The following is a 23,918-nucleotide window of genomic DNA, read 5'->3' on the forward strand; positions in this document are numbered from 1 at the left end:
TATGTGCAAACGTCCAGAGTTACAAGGGAAACATGACTGTGCATGTGAAGACTCGATAAAACCCTGTTCCATAGTGAAATGAAAACAATTTTGGAAACAGAAACAAAACAGAAAACTACTATGAAACATTACAAAAAACAGAGGAGCACAATTTGCAAAAGACTTATAGAATGCATGATTGTATGGACAAATTCTGCTTTGATAAGTCGTCAGAAGTATCACTTTTATAGAAGAGGGGAGTCTGCAGAGAAAAGTCTGCATACCTGCCACCATCCAACAAGAAAAATGATAAGAACCATATTTTAACTTTGTTGGAAAAATAGGTGTCATAAACACTCCTCCCTTGTTATCGGGATCACAATAAAAATAGTTGCTCATGCTATAGACTTATAAAGCTAATTTTTGATATTATGCTTTAAGTGTAAAAATAATTGGGGTGAGTTGAAGGAAAAGTAAATAAATGGTTGGTTAAGGCAAAAAAACCTAGTGTATTTAGGTGTGTGAACGTAAAGGAGGAGGAGGGGAGAAATTAAGGATAAGAGCAATCAATGTAATTTTATGATTTAGAGCATAAGGGAAGGAGAATCTATAAGAAAGAGGAGCTTAAAGGAACTTCAAAGGTATTTAAAGAATTTAAAAAGGAATAAAATTAAAGAAAAACTTTTAAACAAGGAATTTCAAAGAAGGGAAAATTAGAAAAATTGGAAAGAATTAAGAAAAAGGATTAAGAGAGAGGAGAGAGGTGGTTAGAAAAGATTTACCAAGGGGGTAACAAGGGAAAGAATGTACATTGCATGGAAAAAAGGAAGAAAAGGATTGTATGTGTGTGTGTATGTGTGTACATTCTTCTTAATGAAAGGTTCTTTTGTCCCAAAAAAACCAAATTTTGTGTGTATGTGTGAGTGGGCAGGCAAGCGTGGGGGTGGGGGTGGACGCGTTTGGGTGGGTGGGTGGGTGGGGGTGTACATACACTCGTGCATGCATGCGCGTGCATGTGTGCACATGCGCATGTGAAGGAAGAAAAGGATTTTATGTGTGCGCGCGCATACATTCTTCTTAATGAAAGGTTCTTTTATCCCAAAAAAACCAAAGTAAGTTTGTGTGTATGTGTGGGTGGGCGGGCAAGCCTCTATGGGTGGGGGTGGACGCGTTTGGGTGGGTGGGTGGGTGGGTGGGGGTGTACGTACGCTCGTGCACGCACACGCATGCGTGTGCACATGCGCATTATGTGCACGTGTAGGTAGGTACATAGGTAAAGTTGGGAGTTATTGGGGAGCCGTTCCAAGGCTTAATATATAATATATTACGCTATATTGCAATGTCAGAGAGTGCATTTTATATACAATCAAGATGGCCACCTCTCTTACCTTGACTTTGCGTGTGGAGTGTGAGCCTTGTGCTCACTTCGACATTGACTACTCCTAATTATCACTTTAGGATATTTGAGGATTTACTTCGGAGGGATTTTGAAATCATAAAGATTTCTTAAATATGTTCTCGGAAGCCATCTAAGGGTTGCTTAGGTTGTTCCAAAACGAGACAATGTGTAAGGCATTGAAAGAGACTTGATAAAAGTCAAGACAAAGCTTGTGATCATCTTTGGGCCGGAAGAATCTCATTCAAATTGGCCACAGGCGAATTAATGCTACCATATGTGAGAGGACTCCAGGAGTAAAGAAAGAGGGATGCAAACTATTCAGTCTTAAGATTCAAGATGCAGAACACTCGTGCAAATAGATAACGCTGAGAACTTGTCACGGGTGATGAAATTCAAAAAAATTAAAGGCAACTCAAGAATTGAAGAAAGCTTGGAGCAAGAGCTGTAGAAAGACACGTTACCTATGTCAATAGAGAAGTTGGTATTAGATAATTTATACGTCTAGTAGCGTTACAAGGAGGTCAAAAGACAGATTACAATCATTACATCGGGAACGTATCATTTAACACGTTCGGGACTCCTAAAAAAGTACTCCAATCACAAACATCTTTGATATACCCGCACCGTAACCAACACCAACAGAGCTCATGCTAGTCTAAGAATTAGCTGCACAATGACCACCTTGCAACTTCCCTAACAACAACCAGCTTACTTTCACTACCTCGCCACCAACTACTTGACCTTACCAAAAAAATGTTTTTAACATTGTGCTTCTACCAGCACTTACATCCCGCATGTTAGGATTTTGGACAGCTCTAGCATTCCACAAGGAATTCAGATTCAACACCCACTTATGAGTGTAGAACAACACACACACAATAGAAGCCTTATGCGCTTGCTCCTAGCAGAAGGCATGCAGTCAGGATTTGAAAAAATGAATATACATAAATAATTTAAGGTGTACATCATTATGCTCATAGGCTGAAACCCCACTGAATAGGGGAACAACCCTAGCTTGGTATCAAAATTATATATTACAGTTGCAGAGACACTCATCCTGTGAATCTGGTTTCCAAGAAGAATCTAAGCCTTCAGAGACAGAATCAAAAGGTGGTGATGCCAATTCCCTAAAAAGGCTCGACATCCACCGGTAGTATACAGTTGCCGCTCCAATCACTGCAGCCAAAGAAAGAGCTGCCAGGCTTCCGAAGTGAGAGACATCATTCGCCACTATCGCAACGCCCAGCATCAATAGCTCTGCCAAACTTGCCAATGATATTTCTGTTGTCCCTACAATATTTGCCTGTGAAGGATGAACTGCAGTTTGCAGAATTTGTCCACCTACTATATCATATGTAAAGTGACCCAATCGCGAGAAAATCTGCCAAAACAACAAAATAAGGTTGCTGTGAAAGCAACTTCTGAGGACAAAAAAGCTGCGAGAACCCTTGTTGCTAAGAGTGGCATACTGACAGTCAAATCGTTCAAGGAAACTCTTTTTGGTTAGCTTATGTTATATTCACTTACAATCAAAGCCAGGAAAAATGTAAGAGAGTTGGGATCAGTCAGTGAATTGCTCCAGTAGACAAAGACAGCCACTGCAAGCAGGGACCCTTGAAACATTAAACCAATAGCACCTGCCTGCACACAGCAAACTTGTATTGGTTAAAAACTTCATGCAAAGATAACCTGAAGTCCAAAGATAAATTAGACCGGCATCATGTACTAACCCTCAACACTCCAAATCTGCGGACTAATGCAGCAGAAAGAAATGTTGCACCAAACCCCATGAGTGCACCCATGCCACTAAATGCTCCAATGATTGAGGGATTCAAACCTGCACCCAAGTAGCCATTTAAAAAAATGGGCACACATCAAATGTAGCAAGGAAGCAAGGGAAAAACTAGCTACGGTTGCATAAGTCAGGCCTGCATTAAAGCTATTCATTTTAATAGGTAAGACTTAAATAAATAACTCCAGAGAGAGAAGAGCATCATCACCTCTTTGAGTTAAGAAGGACGTCATGAGGCTCCCTGGGGCTAAACCAATGTTGAAAAACAAGAACACAGCTGCTAAGCTGGCAGGTAAAGCTGGCTGTGCAAGGTATTGTGCCCATCCAAGCTTGAACATATGAAAGCGACCTTCTTCTGCATAAGATGCCAGAAAATGAGTAACAGATGTCTGAATAGTTGCGAATTTAAATAATCAACAGATGCATCAGCATCCCCACACGTCAATTTTTTAAAAATTTCAAATCAGATATTATATTCAGAATGCCTCTTATGTCCCTGGTCATTGAGAAGGCACAATCAGATTGTGTGCTGTTAGATTTTATTACGGTGATAAATTAAATAACGTGAGTTTACAAGCTTCCTAGAAGGTCACATTTTGTCAGAGATCCTGTAAATTTGATTTGAGAACATGCAAATGTTGGAGAATCTTAGCATGTCTCGCCATTAGCTCTGAGACCATGTTCAACATACCTTGCTTGAAAGGTGATGCAAAAACCACCATACACAGCAGAAAACAAACCAACCACAACATCGATCTCACCTGAGATTTAGATCCTACTCAATGTACACAAGCATCTATCAACTTCATTCTCAGACCTGAAGCAGCCAGTGAGATGTAGCAACCAATCAATGAATAGAAATGTCCACTGAAAGGACCATCAAAACCTACACCAGGGACCATGTGGACTACAGGATGCTGATCTGAGGCCACGAAGTGTTGCTCAGTTTCCTGCTCACTCCTGCTTTGTGCCTCTCTGACGAGGCCTTACAGTGGCTTAGGGAGGAGCCCTCAAACATACGTCAGCAACCTATCTGCTCCTTTGTGATCTACTCACCACCTGAGCCCTTCACATGAGCTGAGGGCAGCTGCTGTTGCTGGTACCTTTGCTGCACCTTGCAGATTCCTCCATCTCCACCTTCTCTATGCACTTCTGATGGCTGGAACTGATGGCTGGATTCTGAGCTTTGCTGCTGCGGGGGGGTGCAAGAAGGATAAACCCTAAGAAGGATCTAGTACACTGTCCACATGGCAGCCTATGTGCTGCCCATGTGGCATCATGTTCATCTTTCACCCTCCCCCTATAAATCTACAGGTGGCAATCCCCCATGCTCCATTTGGGGCTTACAAATGAGACCCTTCCTTTCTGAAAACAAGCGCACACAATCAACCTAGCTTTTTTCACAGGTGCAAAAACATGATTCAAATGGAAGTAGTTGTTAAACATGTACAACCCCAATCACCCTTCTTGTAAAAACACAGTATTATATATTGGATTTCCTTGGTAATGCATTTCTTTTTTTTTTATCGATTATTTCTTTCACATACACTGATCCATGTATGTGAGCCTTTGGGTGACAGCTCTTACAAGGATGTGATTGGCTACAATTCATAGAATCCTCATTCAGATTACATGTATGCATGCATTTTTATCCAGCGGGATGATTAGTTTCCCTACTGTGGTAGCTGTATCACCTTTGCATGGTCGTCACCTTTTGGTGGTGACAGTACATCACCATTTGATGATGGTAGATAGGTTAACTTTTACTTGACCTAGCATGTCGATCAGTTGCTCCCCTTTCTAGGACATCTGTTGTCCATAGAATTTTCCGTGTCCGGATCATGTTTCCAACACCTTGAATGTGCTATGCGTGTAAGTCTTGGTACTAGATACAAGGCTACATGAAATATGACTCGAGGTGATATAATAACTTCCAGTGAGTGCGGTGGGTATGGCTTTCAAAAATAATGAGTTAATTGTTAACCCTTACCCAACACACTCTGATCAAACCACTATGCGCTTGTATAGAACTCCTGCGCAAACTTTGGATTGACTTTGAGTGTTCTAGCTTAGGTTTTCATGACCTAAAATTCCAGTCAACCCTACAATCAACCTAAAAACGAATCGTACATGTGCACCAAGTGGAAGAGATAGCAAAAGATACTGTCTTACTCTCTCATACATCTTTGTGACACCTATATGGTCTACCATAGGGGAAGAATGCATTCCCCTCAACACCAGCTGCCTATATTGTGAATTTGGAACCAAGTACATTTATCCCCAGAACCACAACAACCCATTGCGCAATGTAAAGTCAAGATGATCCTGGCATGAGGACCCCAGCAATTCTGAAAAGATGGTTGCTGTCTTTGAATTCTGCATGTACTCTTCTTGAATGCCATGTATCCAAATCCTGATAGATGGTAGAAACTACAGACAATTTGGGAACCCACATCTTGGACAAGGCATCTGCAACCACATTTTCTTTCCCATTCCTGTATTCAATTATAGGAATGCACTCAAGCCAACCATCTCTTTTGCTTCGCTAACATAATTTACATGTGTGAGGAAAAATCTGAGTGTCCTATGATCAATTTTGACCTTCATTTTGCTCCTATACAAGTAGTGATGCCACTATTTGAACGCATGTAGGATGGCTGACATTCCCTGATCATAAACATGGTAAGTGAGCTCTTTAGCTACTTTCAAAACCTATTACACCATACTCCTGCCATAGAAAAGCCCCCAAGCCTTTGCCAGTAGCATCTGCCTCCACCATGAATTGCTGTGACAAGTGGCATAAGCCAACTGGCTCTGTGGATCAGCCAACTGGCTCTATGGATCAGCCGACTGGCTCTGTGGGCCAGCTGACTTGCTTTATCTTGAACTGATAAAGCAAACTCTACTCTAACTCAACCACCTTGGCCTCATCGACAATCTCAGGCTGCTCCACCTCTATAAGGCTTGGGGCCAAGACACATGAAAGACTCAATCCTTGGACCATGTCGTGGTGCTTGTTGGCCTGGGTTTGGTAAGATTCCTAACCTTTGCCAATGTAGTCTTTGACCATCTCCTCGATTTACTCGTATGACTGAGTGACGTGATCTGCTTCATACACCTTCTCAGAGCTTCCCGAAGGCAGCTTTGTAGGGAGTCCTACCCACAATGTTGAATGGTTGTCACTGAGGATCCCTTGCACCTACAGAAGGAGCTACACCATCAAGACTATGAATCTACAACATAGCATTTCAACATGTCGAAGGCCAACTGATTGTAGACCTTACTTGGTCTGACCATCGAACTAGGGATGAAAGCTGCTGGAAAATTTGAGGGTCATACCAAAGTTGTCGAATGAATCCCTCCAAAACTAACTGGTAAGCTTGGGAGTCTCTCAAAAACACAATGGCCTTGGGAATGCCACACATCGGATAGCACCGCCAAATAAACAACCTGGTAGTGTCTTGTGGGTTAATCAGGCATTTACATGGAGTTAACATCACAAATTTGCTGACACCTGTCCATAATGATTAGGCACATGGTATAGGCATAGTATGCACATTCGAACTCCTACAATTCTGCCACAAAATTAAATACTTATCCTTCAAATCATCTTTAGCAATCCATGTTCTTTCACTATACTCATTGCCTATCCATGTGGTAAGTATTTCTTGTACTCTGTCCAATTGCCTTGCATGTCTCCGCAATCTACTCATCATGAATGTACTTGGGGGTAGTCCTCCTCATCAAGGCCATCTTGGTTGCATGTTAGGGCTCACTATCCTCTTCTTCCTTCTCCCCTTCTTGTTTTTCATACTCGTACAAATTTGCAACATCAAAAAAAGATTGATCATCAAGTTTTGAGGTCATGTCACAAATTGCTAGCATTCTTTAAGTATTTACTTTGCTCACGTCATGATAACAGCAACCTTATGAATTGTGGTCAACAGGGTTCATTGTGAGCAGCTTCTAGATATATGTTTTGCATCACTGTGGGCTAGCGTTAAATTTGACATATTAACATTCGCCACAAACTGCTCGCATTCTTTAGGTATTAAAATTGCCTATGTTATGATAAAATCTTTCTTCTGTACTGTGAAAGATAGAGGAAAAGGTCTCGGTGTGCGCAGCAGATAAGACAGTTTCGAAGCAGATATTGAAATCGCTTAGGACACCAGGACAAAAATGAAAAGAGGCTCACGCAGACTTAATCACCTTTATGTCCTGAGCCATTCTCTCCAAAATGCGGACTCAACTTTAGTCCACGCTTGGGTCGATCCAGTACACCTTTGGACAGCCTATTTGTGCAGTAGACTGAAAAAATCTGCCACACTCGTAAAGAAAATTGCTAAATACAGAAAGCAAAGGTCCTTACTTCACATGTCAGCTTATTTTAAAGAAATCCAAGATCAAAATATACCAAAGGGCAATTTAAAAAAATTCCAAGTTTAATCTACCAGGATTGGAAGAGACCCGATCATGACTGCAGCAGCTAGCTTCAAACAGGTAGCAGGATGGTACTTAGATAGTAAGATACCGTAGATTGAAGTCCCTGTCATCTATAGTAAAAAATAGCATGTCATCCCTGAAGGCTGGGAGACCAATTTTGCAGTTTCATGCCTTGAGTTCACTACAAGGAAACTCCATCAGTACTTTCGACATACCTCACACAGAAGATCCACTCTGCAAAGCATAGCATTTGCGTCTGCTAATGCTATAGGCCTGTTTGCTCCTGCAAGCTGGAGTTGAAACGCTTTGACTCAAAAAAGGCCTCAAGACTGCTTCGAGTCATAAAACTAAGTATTTGCTTTGTCATGATGCAAAGAGATACAATATAAGAGACAAAGGCCATACCAGTATCACCCAATCCCGTTCAAACGCTACTCCCGATGCCAACCCTGATAGTCTTTCAATGGCCGAGGCCAATACTAAGGTAATGAACCACGGCTGTACCAATAGAGCAGACGTTGTAGGGGCCGAAGTGGCAGCCTTATTGAGCGCATACACAATCGTCCCTGCTGCAACTACTTGAGCAACTGTCTGACAAAAAAATTTATCCAGCATTGTACTCATTAGTCATCACCACATGCAATGGCCTATGACCATGGATGAATCCTTCAAGGATGTAGTTACCTGCACAGTACTTAGGGCATTGAATGCAAAGACTCTGGGCAAAGAGTCCATTTGAGCTCCCACCCAAGGTCCACCAATGAATATCACGAACTGTTTACATGAAAACTACATTTTGTTAATGAGTTATTTCAGTTTAGAGAAAAAGCACACTAGGAACTATGAAAACAAAGATAGATGCTGAAAACAAAAGAAGTTTTAAGCTAGCTACTATCCATACAAAACTGTAAATCCCCACCCCCCCCCTAAAAAAAGGGCAGAATTCAGCAATTACCTTGCTGACAAAACTGACCACAGCAACAGGTAATAAGCTTTCGTGAAGAAGGGCAACAGCAGATGGCCAGGCAAAATGCCAGATTTGCTCCACAAGATTACCGGCAAAAAAGCTTGCATACAAAGCTGTGCAAATTTAAGCGCTTTTGACAGATCAGAAGTCCTGTAATAAGTCTGCCAACCAGCTACAAGCTTTAAAAATCACTATAAACCTCATTCACACCCACTAACATATTTGACCTCAACAAAGCAACCAATGTCAGCAGCTAACACAGTCATTTATGAAGGTCAGTGCCTCATAGACCCTGTGGTAAGTTGTGGTCTCTGGCAGGAAAAAGATGCATTATGCCATAAAGAAAGAACCTATGAATGTATCACACATCATTATAACAGGTAGCCTATCTTTTTTTGACCTGCTGGATACTATCAGTCATGTGCCAAGCCTTTCAGATGGCCATCACCATAACCCAAGCCATGTGAAAATTTCATATTTTGAACGTTCATAGAGGATTACCAGTAACTCTAGATTTCCCAATAAAAGCAACCAGAGAAAGAAAGGAAGTTTGTTAACTTCTACGAAAGACCGAAGGGTGTATGAGACTGAAAAAAATCAGATACAATGAAAGCTAAGGGGTGGGGCCACAAAACAGGCACCATAAATACATCGTGCTATTGCTGCGAGATACAAATAAAGGGAACAATAAGGAGACCAATCGGTCAGCTCTCATCCACGTGACAGGACCTATGTATGCTCTCTGTAGGACCAGGGATAGCTAAGAGAAGCAGGAGTAGCTAGAGAGGGTGCTTCAGGCAATAACCAGATCCTCCTTAAGGATAGGATCACCAACGTGTCATGTGCTGGACAAGTATCACCCTCTTTGTACTGGATTGACGTCAAAAGAGCCATGTGTCAAACTAATCTTCTGAAATTAGTTGTCCATACACTAACACTAGTCCTGTGGAACATAATTTGGATTGTACAATGCTGCTGGCCACTGCATACCTTTTTTAAATTGACAACCATGCATTGTTCTACTTAAGCCTTCACTTGAAACCACCATTTATGAATGTAAACTTATGGAACCAATCCATGACCGTGTGCTGTGAATGCGGGAAATGGATCTCAGCCTGGATGTGGCCTTTACAAGGATCTATAACCTCAATACATATATACATGTATGTGTGTGTGTGTGTGTGTGTGTGTGTGTGTGTGTGTACATATACATATACATATGCATATACCTATACCTATACCTATACCTATACACATATACATATACGTATACACACCTTTTTTTTGGTGAACATATACATACACACACACACATGCATGTATGTGTGTGTGTACACTTACCAAAAAAAAAGTGTGTGTGTGTGTGTAAGTATATATATGAATATGTATATATATGTATATATGTACACAAATATATATATTTATATTTATATTTTATTTATATTTATATATAGAGATGAATCCAGGAACATATATCTAGATGAATCCACAAACATGCCCAAAATAATCCTCTAAAAACCCAACACACATTGCAGTTTTAATCTAATGATAGTCGCTCGTTAGGTTGAAAGCCATAAACTACATCACGCAGGTGTGATCTTTGGAGGTCATCATACTTAGCAGGGACTAGCTATTATGACATGCCCACTGACATCATCAATGCCCAACATTGGGTGTAGACCATAGTATAAACATATGCTCTCACACATACAAATCCACATACTTTAAGCATCCATTATACAAAGGCCTTCATCTTGAGTCTCTGTCGACAATCCGAGGTTGAAGGGCAAATTTAGCCGTGACAAAGGCTAGCACTTAAGGAGAAGGCCTCCTTATAAAATGTGTTGCATCTTTCCATCAAGCCTTGTCTCCTTATAAATTGTATTGCATCTTCCCTCAATCCCAAATTATAAACACAACACATTTTGTGTCACCACAATGTAAATATCCCAAGTCAAAGTACAGTTGACCATTTATTTGATCATAATTAAAGAGTTTTATATGTGTTAATTATGGTCAAAGAGTTATTTTAATGGTCAAAGGATTGACTACGGTCAAAGATACTTGACTCTAGTCAAGTAAACCTGACTTCGGTCAAGGAGACTTGGTTTATTACCAAGAGGGTTAACTGCGGTTAACCAGAGAACCACAGAGCTGACTACGGTCAGAGAGTGTTGACTTCGGTCAACAAGACTTGGCATGCGCCAAGAGGGTTAACCCCGGTTAAACAAGATGTGCCAACTTCGGTTGGAGAGACTTGGCTATAATTAAGGCGCCTCGACCCTTGGTCAAAGCTCCTTAATTATAATCAAGAGTGTTGACTCCGGTCAACCAGAGAATAAATATATATATATATTTTTTATATATATTTGTTTAGATGTGCACATGTGTTCAGTGGGGACGCCCACCGTGACTAGGATTAGTCCACAGTGTGTTATTTGCATGCAAAGCGCTAACAATTAATGGGTGCCATGGTGGTGCGCTTTAATTAATTGTTGCAGGTACTAGGAAGAGTTATTTTTCCTAAGCGCTACGGGAGCCTGACAAGCATCTAGGAGGCGGTTCGTGTGACCAAGTGCTTTGAACACTCCAGAATGGCCCTTAGTGGCACGTAATAGGACTTAGTCTAGATTTTAGACAAGTGGCATGTTGCCAATTTGAAATGAGCTTGAAGCTCTTGTAATAAAGGGGATTTTTCACGTTTTAAAAGGAGGTTACTAGACAGCTCTACGCTGAACTTTTGTAACAGATTCTCTCTCATGAATAAAAACCTTCGGGGGGGTCCAGCCCGACGATTTGTCCTGGGCCCTAGTGCATCTACAGAGAGAGGGAGTGAGGGAGAGCTTATGAAAGTATAATTACTGTCTTTTATGAGCTGTAATTGCTGTCTTTAATGAGCGAGTCGGTTTTATTGGTATCAGAGCATGGCTTCATAGTTTTCTGAAGCTGTGACGATCAAGTAGTAGGTTCGGAAAAAAAAAAATCCAAGTGGCCAACGTAGGACACCTCTGACGAGAGTTTCTCTTGGTAGAGAGACCACAGAAGAGAAAGGGCCAAAGCAAATTTAGATTGGCAGGCGTGAAGGATTTCATCATTCGAGTCCTGACGAAGACAGTTGTGGAAGCGTTCCTGTTTCTTGCGTGGGTAATAATTGGCCTAACGGGGGTGCACCGATGAAGCTTTGGAGAAGTATTCACAAGCTTTGAGGGAGCGCACGGGCTCTGAGTGTAATTTGTGACGAACAACGTAAGCTCTTCTGTGTGCCCAGCGCCTTGTGATGCAAAAGTTTCTGCAGTTGGAACTCTTCCAGGCGTAAACTGAGGAGAAGCGATGGTAGGAGACGTGAACGTAAATTTAGTTGGCCCAATATTCCGTCACGCTCCCCGTGTCGTGACGACGCCTTCAAACGTAGCGATGCCTTCACGCACAAGTTCGTGTTTGACGAAGGTTCTTACGCGATGCGAAACGCCCGACGTTGATCAGCAGCCAAGGTCTAGAACCTTAGGCTGATGTGGGAGCCAGCGTGACGTGGCAGGCAAGGCACCAGCTGACGTGGCACACGTGGCAGAGGCAAACTTGCCAGGTCAGCAGACACGTGGCACACAGGTGACGTGGCGTTTGCACGTGCAGGTGCTGACGTGGCAGTACATGTGGCAGCCAGCTCAGCAGATGATGTGGCAAAACACGTGGCAGGCTGATGTGGCTAACCAGTGGTTAAGTTTAACTCTGGTTAGTTAACCCTGGTCAGAGGTCTAATTAGCTTCACCCAACCAGACTAGTTTGGTCACTGTAACCAGACTGTGACTAGTCCAGTTAGTCTAGTTGCAGACTAACCAGACCAGAACCAGTCAGTCTGGTTAGAGTAACTAGCCAGTTACTCCATCTGGTTACTGTTCTTTCAAAAAAAAAAAAAAAAAAAGACAGTTGCAGAGGCTGTTTCTGCTAGCAGATTTCACCTGCCTGTCAGACTTTTACTGTCAGAAAAGCAGCAGAAAAACAGAGAAATCAGAGATTTGCAGAAAAAGAGTATGCATGCCTTTGAGCAGTGAAAAGAGGGAAAAACAGATGCCTTTTGAAGCCATCTGCAGCGGCCAGAAAAGGGCAATATAGTTGTTGATGCTTTGGCAACTGTGTGGGTTTATGCCTTGAATTGATAACCAGTACTGGCATAGATTGTGAATGCAAAACACCTCTTGTTGAGGTATTTTTCTGTTGGAAAAGCAAAGGTAGTTGTGCATCAGTTACCTACACGGTGTGAGAAATTTGCAGATCTCAGAATATGGATCAATCACCTATCCAGTGGGATTCACAAGATAGGGATGTACATCCAAGACAGAGAAGTGTGCCGCAAACTCAACAAGAATTTGAACAGATGGTACGCACTCGTATACAAGAGATGGAAAATCTCAGAAAGGATCCAAGGGCTCGGCATTTGTTTCAAGCAGAAGCTATGCCTAATACACTATATGACGTGCCAATGCCAGAGGCACACTCCCGTGTACAGCCTGAGAAAGAAAGATCTCATAGGGGACGGTCTCATAGCAGGAAGAGATCCAGGCATCATCACCGATCTCCTAGTCCATCACCGTCCACCTCGAGTTCGACTTCTGTGTCTTCTTCTTCCTTATCAGATAAACCATCCAGGAAAAGAAGGAAACATAAGAAGTCTAGGAAGAGAAATTCTTCCAAAGAGACCAAGGAATTTAAAGAGGGAGGAAAATCTGTCAAGTTTATGACCTACAATGGACAGTATGGTCATACAGACAAAGCATTGCAATTCATCAGGCAGTTTGATGCTGCATTCGGCACAGAAAAGTTTTCAAAATCCTCCAAGTTAAGAATGGTCAGTTTGCACTTGACAGCAACAACTAGTGCATGGTGGAGTGCACAGACCACAGATGGGTCAGCCCCAAGGAAGTGGAAGGACTTCAAGAAAGCCTTCTACCAGCAGTTTATGCCTAAACAGTTTAGAGACCATATTCTTCAAGATTGGGACAGCTTGCATATGGATGCAGGAGATACAGTGGATGTGTACAACCAAAAGTTTTGGGATGCTTATTTACAGGTTGCACCTTTCAAAAAGATCTCCAAAGGCACCCAAATGAGAAAGTACAGAGCAAGTCTCACTCCAAGAATTCAGGCAGTAGTGAATGCTTTGGGGGCAAAGAACATTCAAGACCTTATGCATTCAGCTTCAGTAGCTACTCTTGTGCCGTTACAAGATCCATCTACAGTGCTGTCCTTGCATGCAAGACGTGCTGATAAAAAGAAAACTGATTTTTCAAAATCAGAAAAGAAAGAGTACCCCAAGGCTGAAAAGAAAGGGTTTCAGCCTCAGAAGCCGAGGGGTACTCAGTTTTCAAAGACTTATAAGGGCAAATCTCTATTCACCCCTGAACAGATAGTGGAATTCCGTAGAGATGGGAAATGCTTCAGGTGCGGCAAAGAGGGGCATGTGGCTGCCCAGTGCCCAGAAAAGCCTTCAACTTCGAAGGGAAAAGAGGCAGAGAAGCCACGAGGACCGCAAAAGCCAATGGCGGGGGGGATTCCTGACATACTAGGTCATGCTTCGAACCCAGAAGAACGAGAATTGCTGCTATCATGGGGCAAAGTTAGAGACCAGCAAGCGCTAATTTTATTTGATCCAGGGGCTACTGATAATTTCATATCAGAGGATCTAGCCCTGAGGCTGGGAATAAAAACGGTGGAGTTGGGCAGGGCTTTGGATGCCGATCAGATGTTCTGTGGGAATCCTGTGCCAGTTACTCCCTTGATATGTGCCAGTTACTCCCTTGATAGGGAAGCTCCGTCTTCATGTTCAAAGTTATGTGGATCAGGAAGACTTCTTCATTTCTCCACTGAAACATCATGATGTAGTCTTGGGAATGCCTTGGTTTCATCGCAAGGCAGTGAAGTTGACTCTTCCTGAAAGAGTACTAGAGTTTGTGCATAGGGGAAAAAATCAGCGTTTAATTGCTAGGAATAAAGGGGAGACTATCCCCATTGTATCTGATGTTACATGTGGTAAAGCAATAAAGTCTACAATTTCCGCGTACATGGTTTTTGTAAAAGAAAAAGAGAATGATATGCATGCTGAAATGAATGATGCAGACAAAGATAAGTTTCAGTTTCTTATAAACTTTAAAGATTGCTTTTCTGATGCTTTGCCAGGGGAGTTACCCCCAGAGAGACCAGAAGATCATCAGATAGAGTTAATGCCTGGTAGTGAGCCACCAAACAGACCACCTTATAGAGTCAGTGCGACTCAGAGAGAGGAGATTATGGCTCAGGTACAGGATTTGCTGTCCAAAGGGTTGATTCAGCCCAGGAGGAATGCCATGCACCTCCCTACGCTGGACATAGAGGAATTACAGCAACAACTCTAGCACTAGAGAGGTATTTCTTTTGGCCAGGGATGCGGAAAGATATACATCAGTTTGTTACGGAATGCCTTACGAGTCAAAAAGTGAAGTATGATAGACAGAAGGCACCTGGCCTACTTATGCCTCTTCCCGTGCCTCAGGCACCATGGGAAAGTATTACAATGGACTTTATTTTTTATTTGCCGAGATCAAAGTCAGGGAATGATGGGATTTGGACTATCATTGATAGATTTAGCAAGCAAGCTCATTTCATTCCTGTTCGCAAAACCATAAAGGCAGATCATATGACTAAGCTTTTCATGGCACAAATTTTTAAACATCATGGTATGTCTAAGTCCATTGTTAGTGATCGAGATCCCAAAATGACCAGTCTATTCTGGAGAGCTTTATTTGATAACATGGGGACGAATCTGAATTTTTCTTCTTCTTTCCATCCCCAGACAGATGATCAAAGTGAAGTAGCAAATTCTACAGTTTTGGATATGCTGAAATGCTACGTGGGTGACCAAAGTTCAGACTGGGAAAAGTACCTACCGTTAGTAGAGTTTGCTTACAATAATACAGTACATAGCTCTACAGGGAAAGCCCCTTTTGAGGTCATATATGGGAAGGTGATTTTGCCACCTATATTGAGGACCAAAGATGAAATATTTGCAGCTGATCAGTTTGTGAGAGACCTCCAGACAGCTTACAGCCAAGTCCGGACAGCAATTGAAAGGTCTCAAGAGAAACATAAAAGAGCTGCAGATAAGCATAGGAGACAATTAGATCTCAAGGAAGGGGATTGGGTACTTTTGAAGTTTGAAAAAGCTAGGCTCCGCAAGTTTAAAGGCAAACAGAAAGTGTATGCAAAGTTATCTCCCAGATACTATGGCCCTTTCAGGGTTACAGAAAGAATAAATGAGGTTGCATACAGATTAGCATTGCCAGAGCATTGGAGGATTCACAATGCATTCCATGTGAGTCTTCTAAAGAAATACCAGGGACCAGAGCCTACAAGACCAGTATCAGAGGATCCACCAGAAGTGGAAGAGCTGGAGGAGATCCTTCAGCCAGAGCAGATTGTGTACCATACTGTACGTAAAGGCCCTCAAGGTAAGGAGTTTTACAGGTATCTTGTAAAATTCAAGAATTATACGGCATTAGATGCCAAGTGGATAGACGAAGACATGTTATCCGACCATCCACAGCTTTTGGATGTTTACAATCAAGCTTTTCAGTTGAGGTCAACTGAATCGAAGCCGAGGGGATGTCACCACAATGTAAATATCCTAAGTCAAAGTACAGTTGACCATTTATTTGATTATAATTAAAGAGTTTTATATGTGTTAATTATGGTCAAAGAGTTATTTTAATGGTCAAAGGATTGACTACGGTCAAAGATACTTGACTCTAGTCAAGTAAACCTGACTTCGGTCAAGGAGACTTGGTTTATTACCAAGAGGGTTAACTGCGGTTAACCAGAGAACCACAGAGCTGACTACGGTCAGAGAGTGTTGACTTCGGTCAACAAGACTTGGCATGCGCCAAGAGGGTTAACCCCGGTTAAACAAGATGTGCCAACTTCGGTTGGAGAGACTTGGCTATAATTAAGGCGCCTCGACCCTTGGTCAAAGCTCCTTAATTATAATCAAGAGTGTTGACTCCGGTCAACCAGAGAATAAATATATATATATATTTTTTATATATATTTGTTTAGATGTGCACATGTGTTCAGTGGGGACGCCCACCGTGACTAGGATTAGTCCACAGTGTGTTATTTGCATGCAAAGCGCTAACAATTAATGGGTGCCATGGTGGTGCGCTTTAATTAATTGTTGCAGGTAGGAAGAGTTATTTTTCCTAAGCGCTACGAGAGCCTGACAAGCATCTAGGAGGCGGTTCGTGTGACCAAGTGCTTTGAACACTCTAGAATGGCCCTTAGTGGCATGTAATAGGACTTAGTCTAGATTTTAGACAAGTGGCATGTTGCCAATTTGAAATGAGCTTGAAGCTCTTGTAATAAAGGGGATTTTTCACGTTTTAAAAGGAGGTTACTAGACAGCTCTACGCTGAACTTTTGTAACAGATTCTCTCTCATGAATAAAAAACCTTCGGGGGGGTCCAGCCCGACGATTTGTCTTGGGCCCTAGTGCATCTACAGAGAGAGGGAGTAAGGGAGAGCTTATGAAAGTATAATTACTGTCTTTTATGAGCTGTAATTGCTGTCTTTTATGAGCGAGTCGGTTTTATTTTGGCACCGTCTTGGTGGGAGGCACAGTAGAAAGAACTAAGGATCGTCATCCTATGAATCCCCCTCTATTTGAGGAGAGAGGGTGCTTGGACAGTCTTTCCTTTGTCTTTCGACTTGGGCTTGGGGAGTGCTCCTAACCTGCAAGGATCACAATGAGAAAGGATTAACTCGCTACAGCTCTCTCTAGGCGTGCACATCCACATAGCAGCCCTCACTCCCTAATATCTAAGAGTGAATGTTGTACTGCACTCTAAGCGACTTGGAAGAGGTTGAGTCAGACTTTGCTTTTAGATGTCCTGTACCTATGATATCCAAGGCCACCACCATTGTCTTTTTACAGATGAATTCAGACCCCTCTCCAACCTCTTGGTCCATCCAGTCAGAGACAAATAGCGTTCTTCCTTCATGAGGCTGTAGGACATAGAGATTAATGGCTCAGGTCACAAAGATGGTATTGTGAGAGCAAGCCAAAGGCCAGCCAGTCACAGGATGATTACTGATTTTTCTGTCATATACATGGACCAGCAGTCCCCAGGAAGACGATGCAGTCAAGTCTCAAAGCAAGAGACATGGCAGACTTGCCTGCACATTGATAAACAGATGAGGCGCCTTCCATGTTTGCTGGACCAGGGACACAGTCAACTAGGGTGACAGCGGCACTTGTCCAACAAATGAGGAGCCTATAGTAGACCATACAGGTACATCAGTGCTCTATGACGGGTTTTATCCCTCCGCCGCAGCACCAATCCCGGCCGACTCACGATAGTCACTCATAAGATTGAAAACCATAAACTTCATCACGCATAGCAGGGACTACCTACTATGACATCCCCACTGATGTCATCAGCGCCCAACAGTGGGTGTAGACCATAGGATAAAAATATGCTCTCACACATACAAATCCACACACCCACACATACTTGAGCATCCATTTATACAAAGTCTTCGTACTGAGTTTCTGTCAACACTCCGGAGGTGAAGGGCAAACTCAGCCATGACGAAGGCTAGCACTAAAGGAGAAGGCTAATCAAAAAGTAGTCCAAAATCTCTTCATTCAAGCTACAACTGCTTGTGAAGTCTAAACGATTTCATTTTAGTCTCTCCCAAACGAGCATCTAAATCTAGCTGATAGGGCAACGCAACATTTAAGATAGAAAGAATTATTGCAATACCAGCAGGCCGCAACTTGGACGAAAACTTCACAAGGTGAAATTTGCATGTCCGCTAATACGATAGAAGCTTATACCTAGATGAATCCACGAACATTCCCAAACTCATCCTCTTAAAACACAACATAGTGCAGTTTCAATCTCACGATAGTCACTCATAAGATTGAAAACCATTAAACTTCATCACACATAGGGACTAGCTACTATGACATCCCCACTAACGTCATCAACGCCCAATAATGGGTGTCAACCATAGTATAAAATATGCTCTCACACATACAAATCCACACACCCACACATACTTGAGCATCCATTTATACAAAGTCTTCGTACTGAGTTTCAATCGGCACTCCGGAGGTGAAGGGCAGACTCAACCATGACGAAGGCTAGCACTAAAGGAGAAGGCTAATCAAAAAGTAGTCCAAAATCTCTTCATTCAAGCTACAATTGCTTGAGAAGTCTAAACGATTTCATTTTAGTCTCTCCCAAACGAGCATCTAAATCTAGCTGACAGGGCAACGCAACATTTAAGATAGAAAGAATTATTGCAATACCAGCAGGCCGCAACTTGGACGAAAACTTCACAAGGTGAAATTTGCATGTCCGCTAATACGACAGAAGCATATGCCGAGATGAATCCAGGAACATTCCCAAACTCATCCTCTAAAAACACAACATAGTGCAGTTTCAATCTCACAATAGTCACTCATAAGATTGAAAACCATAAACTTCATTGCGCATAGCAGGGACTAGCTACTATGACATCCCCACTGACATCATCAGCGCCCAACAGTGGGTGTAGACCATAGTATAAAAATATGCTCTCACACATACAAATCCACACACCCACACATACTTGAGCATCCATTTATACAAAGTCACAATCTTCATTAGCTTAGACCTACTACACTATGTGTGCACCATGCTCACTTTGCTGGACTGATAACGCAAGCCTACACGTGTAACAATCTTTACAACACCTAAAATCTTGCCTCGCTCCAATCCCACTGTTTGCACCAGCACGCCACTGAATCATCCCCACAGAACCATACACTCTTTTCCAGAGCGATCATCGATTGGTCTGCAGCATAACCATGTGCTCTATCCCGAAAACAACCATCAATTGAAACACAACCCACTTGATCTTTGCTCTGAAACCAGATGTTAGAGAACAAAATCCACAATTAATCCATTCAAGATCATGCCGCATTCATACTGGAACGTAACACATACAAGGAAGCTATGGGGCGTTTATAAAGCCCAGCTCCTGATCAGCCAGACAAGTAGGTCAGTAATTTAAGGGCCAGTCTGCGGGTGGGCAGATCCACAGACCAGTCGGCCATTTTACAGATTCAGCCGCAAGGCTGGTCAGCTAGGTCCCCACCTCATCTATACATACGGCATGTTGGGTCCTCTCCAAGGGACTTGCAGAGGCCAATGACACTCCGACAACTAAATTTTAACATGAGAGAGAGAGAGACAGAGACAGAGACAGAGACAGAGACAGAGAGAGAGGGATCCAGATTCTTTTTAAAGGCAGAAAAACCATAAAATAGCAAAGCAAAACTCATCATTGATATACAACCGACCATAACTTTCCATTGAGCTTACCATATAATGCTTCCTGTTTCACTCAGCAACAGCAAAAAAACAGACCTACTTTAACATAGAGACCCTTCAAATACATGAGCATTCCTGAACGATACAAAAAGAACCTCGCAATCCATCCAGTTAAACTTCGGAAAATTTACCATAAAGACCTTCTGGATGAGCAGGTGTTGCTGCTAAAGCCTCCTGCTCTTGTGGAGATTGTACCTGATATGAAAGACACTAGTACACTTAGTTTTATCGCCCTGAACACAATCTAAAGCTGAATCACCAACCCACTAAAATACCTTCCATGTTCACCTGGAGAGAAGGCAGTGTGCCTGTGTGCCCCCTTTCCTTCTCAAGTAAACCTGTCTCTTCCTCATCCTTAATCACCTCTGCAGCTCCTAAAGAACGATTCCTCTCCAGTAACTGTTTCTCTTGAAGAAGTTGTTCATCCGTTACAGTATGTCCCAATTCCAGTAAGAGTTCTTGAAGAAAACTTCGTGTCAAAAATCTTTGTTTCCCACTGCATACATTCCAGATGACAAGTAAACAGATGTGGAACATGAGCTCAAGAAGCGTACAAAACTTGTATAGAAGACAGGCTTACACATGCTGCATACACAAGGCAACCGCTAGATCCCAAGCATAATCGGTACTTACATCAAAACTACAATAAACTGCTCCTAAATATACAGTAGATAAAAGGTTTGATGAGTAAACTATAGTCATTGCGGTTGCACATCAAAAGCACCCAAAGTTCCAGTACAGTATAGATGGAACGAACTCGTCCCAGTTACTCCCAACAATTCAGAAGGACCTAACATCAGCCCTCACATACACGTGCACGCTGAACATCAGATGTATCACCCCTGCAAAACAACCCGGCGCTTAAGGCACGAAGGAGATAAGAATGCACGGAGTTTATGGCACCAAGTATTGTAACGGTGCTTTGGGCTCTGAAGGTACGAAGGAGGTAAAAATGAGTCCATCACCACGGAACTTACATGGCAAAGCCTCCCGGGCACATTTTAAAAGTCGCAAAAGAAACAGGGGCATTGACTATAAATTGAAAAAAATGGAATGGAATAGGAAAGTGCACTGTCAACACTAGTAAATAGAATTGCAGCGAATACATTTTGCGGCTTTTGGAGAGCCCAAATGTGATTAACAAGAATCTCAGGAATATGGATAAGATAACGTATCAAAACCTATTCATGCATGGGCTACGGACGGCATGCTTTCCTGGAAAGAAATTTGTCGCACTCTTTCGTACATTATCCATTTCAGACACCTTAAGCGATGAGGCTCCCAATTTAAGTCAGCTGAGCCACGACACTACTTCTTCGCAACAAGCGTCCATTCCGAGCGCAAGTATATCATTATATTGACGTTGACGGAGCCGTCCGGCAGACGAAGGGGGCATACCAGGCGGGCTGCTGAGTGCGAAAAGAATGACGAGACAATTTGAAGTCCGCATCGAGGCGCCGGAAAAGTGCGCCAGCAGCTCGGCAGGGGGGGGAGAGACGCGGGGAAAAGGTGTGAGGCGAAGAGTAACGACAGCAGAGAGAGATGTCGGCGGCCATGGCTATGGAATCGGGTGTACCCGTCTAGAAGACGTGGGAGGTTTGTTGCAGAAATCATGCGTGCGAGGGCGGGCGAAGAGAGGGAGACAACAATAAGAGAAAGAACAGGCAATGAGTTATGATAGAAGCTTTTGTAGCTTTGACAAAAGATGAAGAAGAAGATGAAGATGAAGAAGATTGTTTTTTAGGCTCTAGTTTTGTGTGTTGTTATTGAGCAGCTACAAGTGCACCACGTGTTCTCGCCCCCTCTCCACCAAGCCTTTTCTTCTCGGTTGGTTTAGGAAAGCACACACCCAACTTACAAGATAGGAACTCCTTCATACAACAAGGGAAAATAAAGGTCTCCCACACTCTAATTGGAATTGTAATTGCAATTGCAGCTTACCTTTAAGCAGATGAATTGTATGCGCTCTGCCAAAGCGCCAAAACCCGCATTGCATGCCATGGAATACAACCTCCATAATAATCGACTCAAAGACTCTAAGCTTCCATGTGAACTTCAAGGGCTCAAAGGAAGACACGTGGCAGAGCCTCTCTCTACCCGACAAACTCTAACTATATTGAACATGTGCACAAATCACATAATTTGACACCCACCAAAGCACAAAAGAAATTTGCCAAAATACAATTTTCCCTTTGAAGGCCGAAACATCACTAAGGCCTTCCCCATGAGGAGCTGGCCAAAAAGATGAATAGCATTCACAAGGCCTACCCTCTAATGGTTAGAAACATTTAAAGGAAGGGAGAAAATTTGAAACCCCCTATTTTTAGTTTTCCAAGGTGGATGGACAAAATAAAAACTCACAAAATAAATTTGCCTTTCAAAATGAACCATCACTAAAACCTTTCCTAAAGGGCAAGTAACAATTAGGTGGCCCTCCTCCATCGAAGTTTTTACTTAGTTTGGATGCAATCGAAGGGAGCACATGTACCTTCAAGCCCTCCCTCCCAGATTCTAGGTTATTAGATACAAGTGGGGAACCCGTGCTGATATGGAATTATATCGATTGAATGAATGTTTTATTGATTGAGAGCTATTTAAGATGCTCTAAATTTTACAATGTACTACACATATTTAGAGATAGGGACAAGGAGAGCAAGCTATAAAATGTTCTCATCCATAGTCATATACATAGGTGCACTTCATTATGCCATCACATGAGAGAGAGAGAGAGAGAGAGATTCTTTGCATGTATGACTTAGCTACACATCTATACATATGCTTCTAATTATAACTTTATATGTGTTATTAGGTGCTCTACAATATCCATCCTATTTTGTTTTTGCAATCCAAAGGAGGCTATCTACCCAAAGTAGGTTACCTATGCATTGCTACATTATCATGTCTTTCATGTGCACATGCATGCATATGCTAGTATACATGTATGGAGATAATAGACATGTATGCTCATATAAAAATGTACATTTTATGAATGCATGTGTATTTGTGTATATGTATTCAATTGTACATGGATGTGCACACACACACACACGCACACGCATGCACCTACACACGCACACGCACACACACATGAATGTTAAAGTATTAATGGTACATTCTAAAATTCTAAGAACAAAATAACATGAAACACATAGTAAAGTATCGAAGGACATTGCAACTCAAAACTTGTGGGTCTTTTGCACAATGCCCTCATTTCTTTGTGTGTGAACCCCATGATTTTCAAGAACTCTTCCATCAGGGCTAAATTGTTGCACTCATAACTAAGCAACTATGTGGGCACCTTGCTAGAACCATAGGAAGGTGGCCAACTCCGAATCCAACTCTTCTCGAAAATTCAAACTTTGTATAAAGAAAGAGACCTTAAATGCACATGATGTATTTGAAAGTAGGTTGGCCCATTCATCCCTACTAGCTTGTCTTGCCAAATTCAAATTCTTCTCACACAATGGCTGCATCGGTAGAATGCTTTCCATCTTCTTCTTTCTGTAGTTCATTAAGTCATCATCAATCAAAGAAGGCACAATTATTCCTATCATTCTCTCTACAACATGTAATTGCTATTGTGATTGTGCGAAATTAGAACATGCATACCAATTGGTGCATGGCTCACATAACCTTCCTTTGCCATGCTAATCAATTCATCAATAAGCCTTGTTGCAGGCTTGACAAACTCAAAGGTACCCCTCTCTACTCCAAGAGATTCAAGACCTCATTCATGGTGGCTTCAGTTCTCTCCTAATGGGAGAAGTCCTAGGAAACTTTGCCAAAGCCTGCAGCTCTAGTAAAGTAGGCACCTGGCTACTCGTGTTGGGCTTACCTTCAGTTTTGTAAGGCAAGGATAAAATGAGGGCTTGCATTTTATTTGTACCCATCGTGTTGTATTGGGAACTATCAATGGCACTCAGAGACAGC

The 23,918-nt window shown here is 42.3% G+C and overlaps 1 protein-coding gene across 1 annotated transcript; it reads right to left on the minus strand.

Annotated features, from left to right (window-relative positions):
- Positions 1-2,173: 2,173 nt before the first annotated feature.
- On the minus strand, positions 2,174-21,727 carry LOC147901388 (solute carrier family 40 member 3, chloroplastic-like). Its single transcript, XM_087375780.1, has 13 exons — positions 21,387-21,727; positions 20,277-20,484; positions 20,120-20,183; positions 8,572-8,696; positions 8,301-8,390; positions 8,022-8,207; positions 7,832-7,906; positions 7,625-7,726; positions 7,383-7,491; positions 3,379-3,525; positions 3,109-3,215; positions 2,906-3,019; positions 2,174-2,759 (listed from the first exon to the last, which is right to left on the minus strand). The coding sequence occupies exons 1-13, from the start codon at positions 21,542-21,544 to the stop codon at positions 2,406-2,408; spliced, it is 1,839 nt and encodes a 612-aa protein (XP_087231906.1). The 5' UTR covers positions 21,545-21,727; the 3' UTR covers positions 2,174-2,405.
- Positions 21,728-23,918: the final 2,191 nt, after the last annotated feature.

This window comes from Dipteris shenzhenensis, chromosome 6, assembly GCF_047967505.1.
Source record: "Dipteris shenzhenensis isolate YYH24624 ecotype China chromosome 6, Dip_SZ_1.0, whole genome shotgun sequence".
In the NCBI taxonomy this organism is placed as follows: Eukaryota; Viridiplantae; Streptophyta; class Polypodiopsida; order Gleicheniales; family Dipteridaceae; genus Dipteris; species Dipteris shenzhenensis.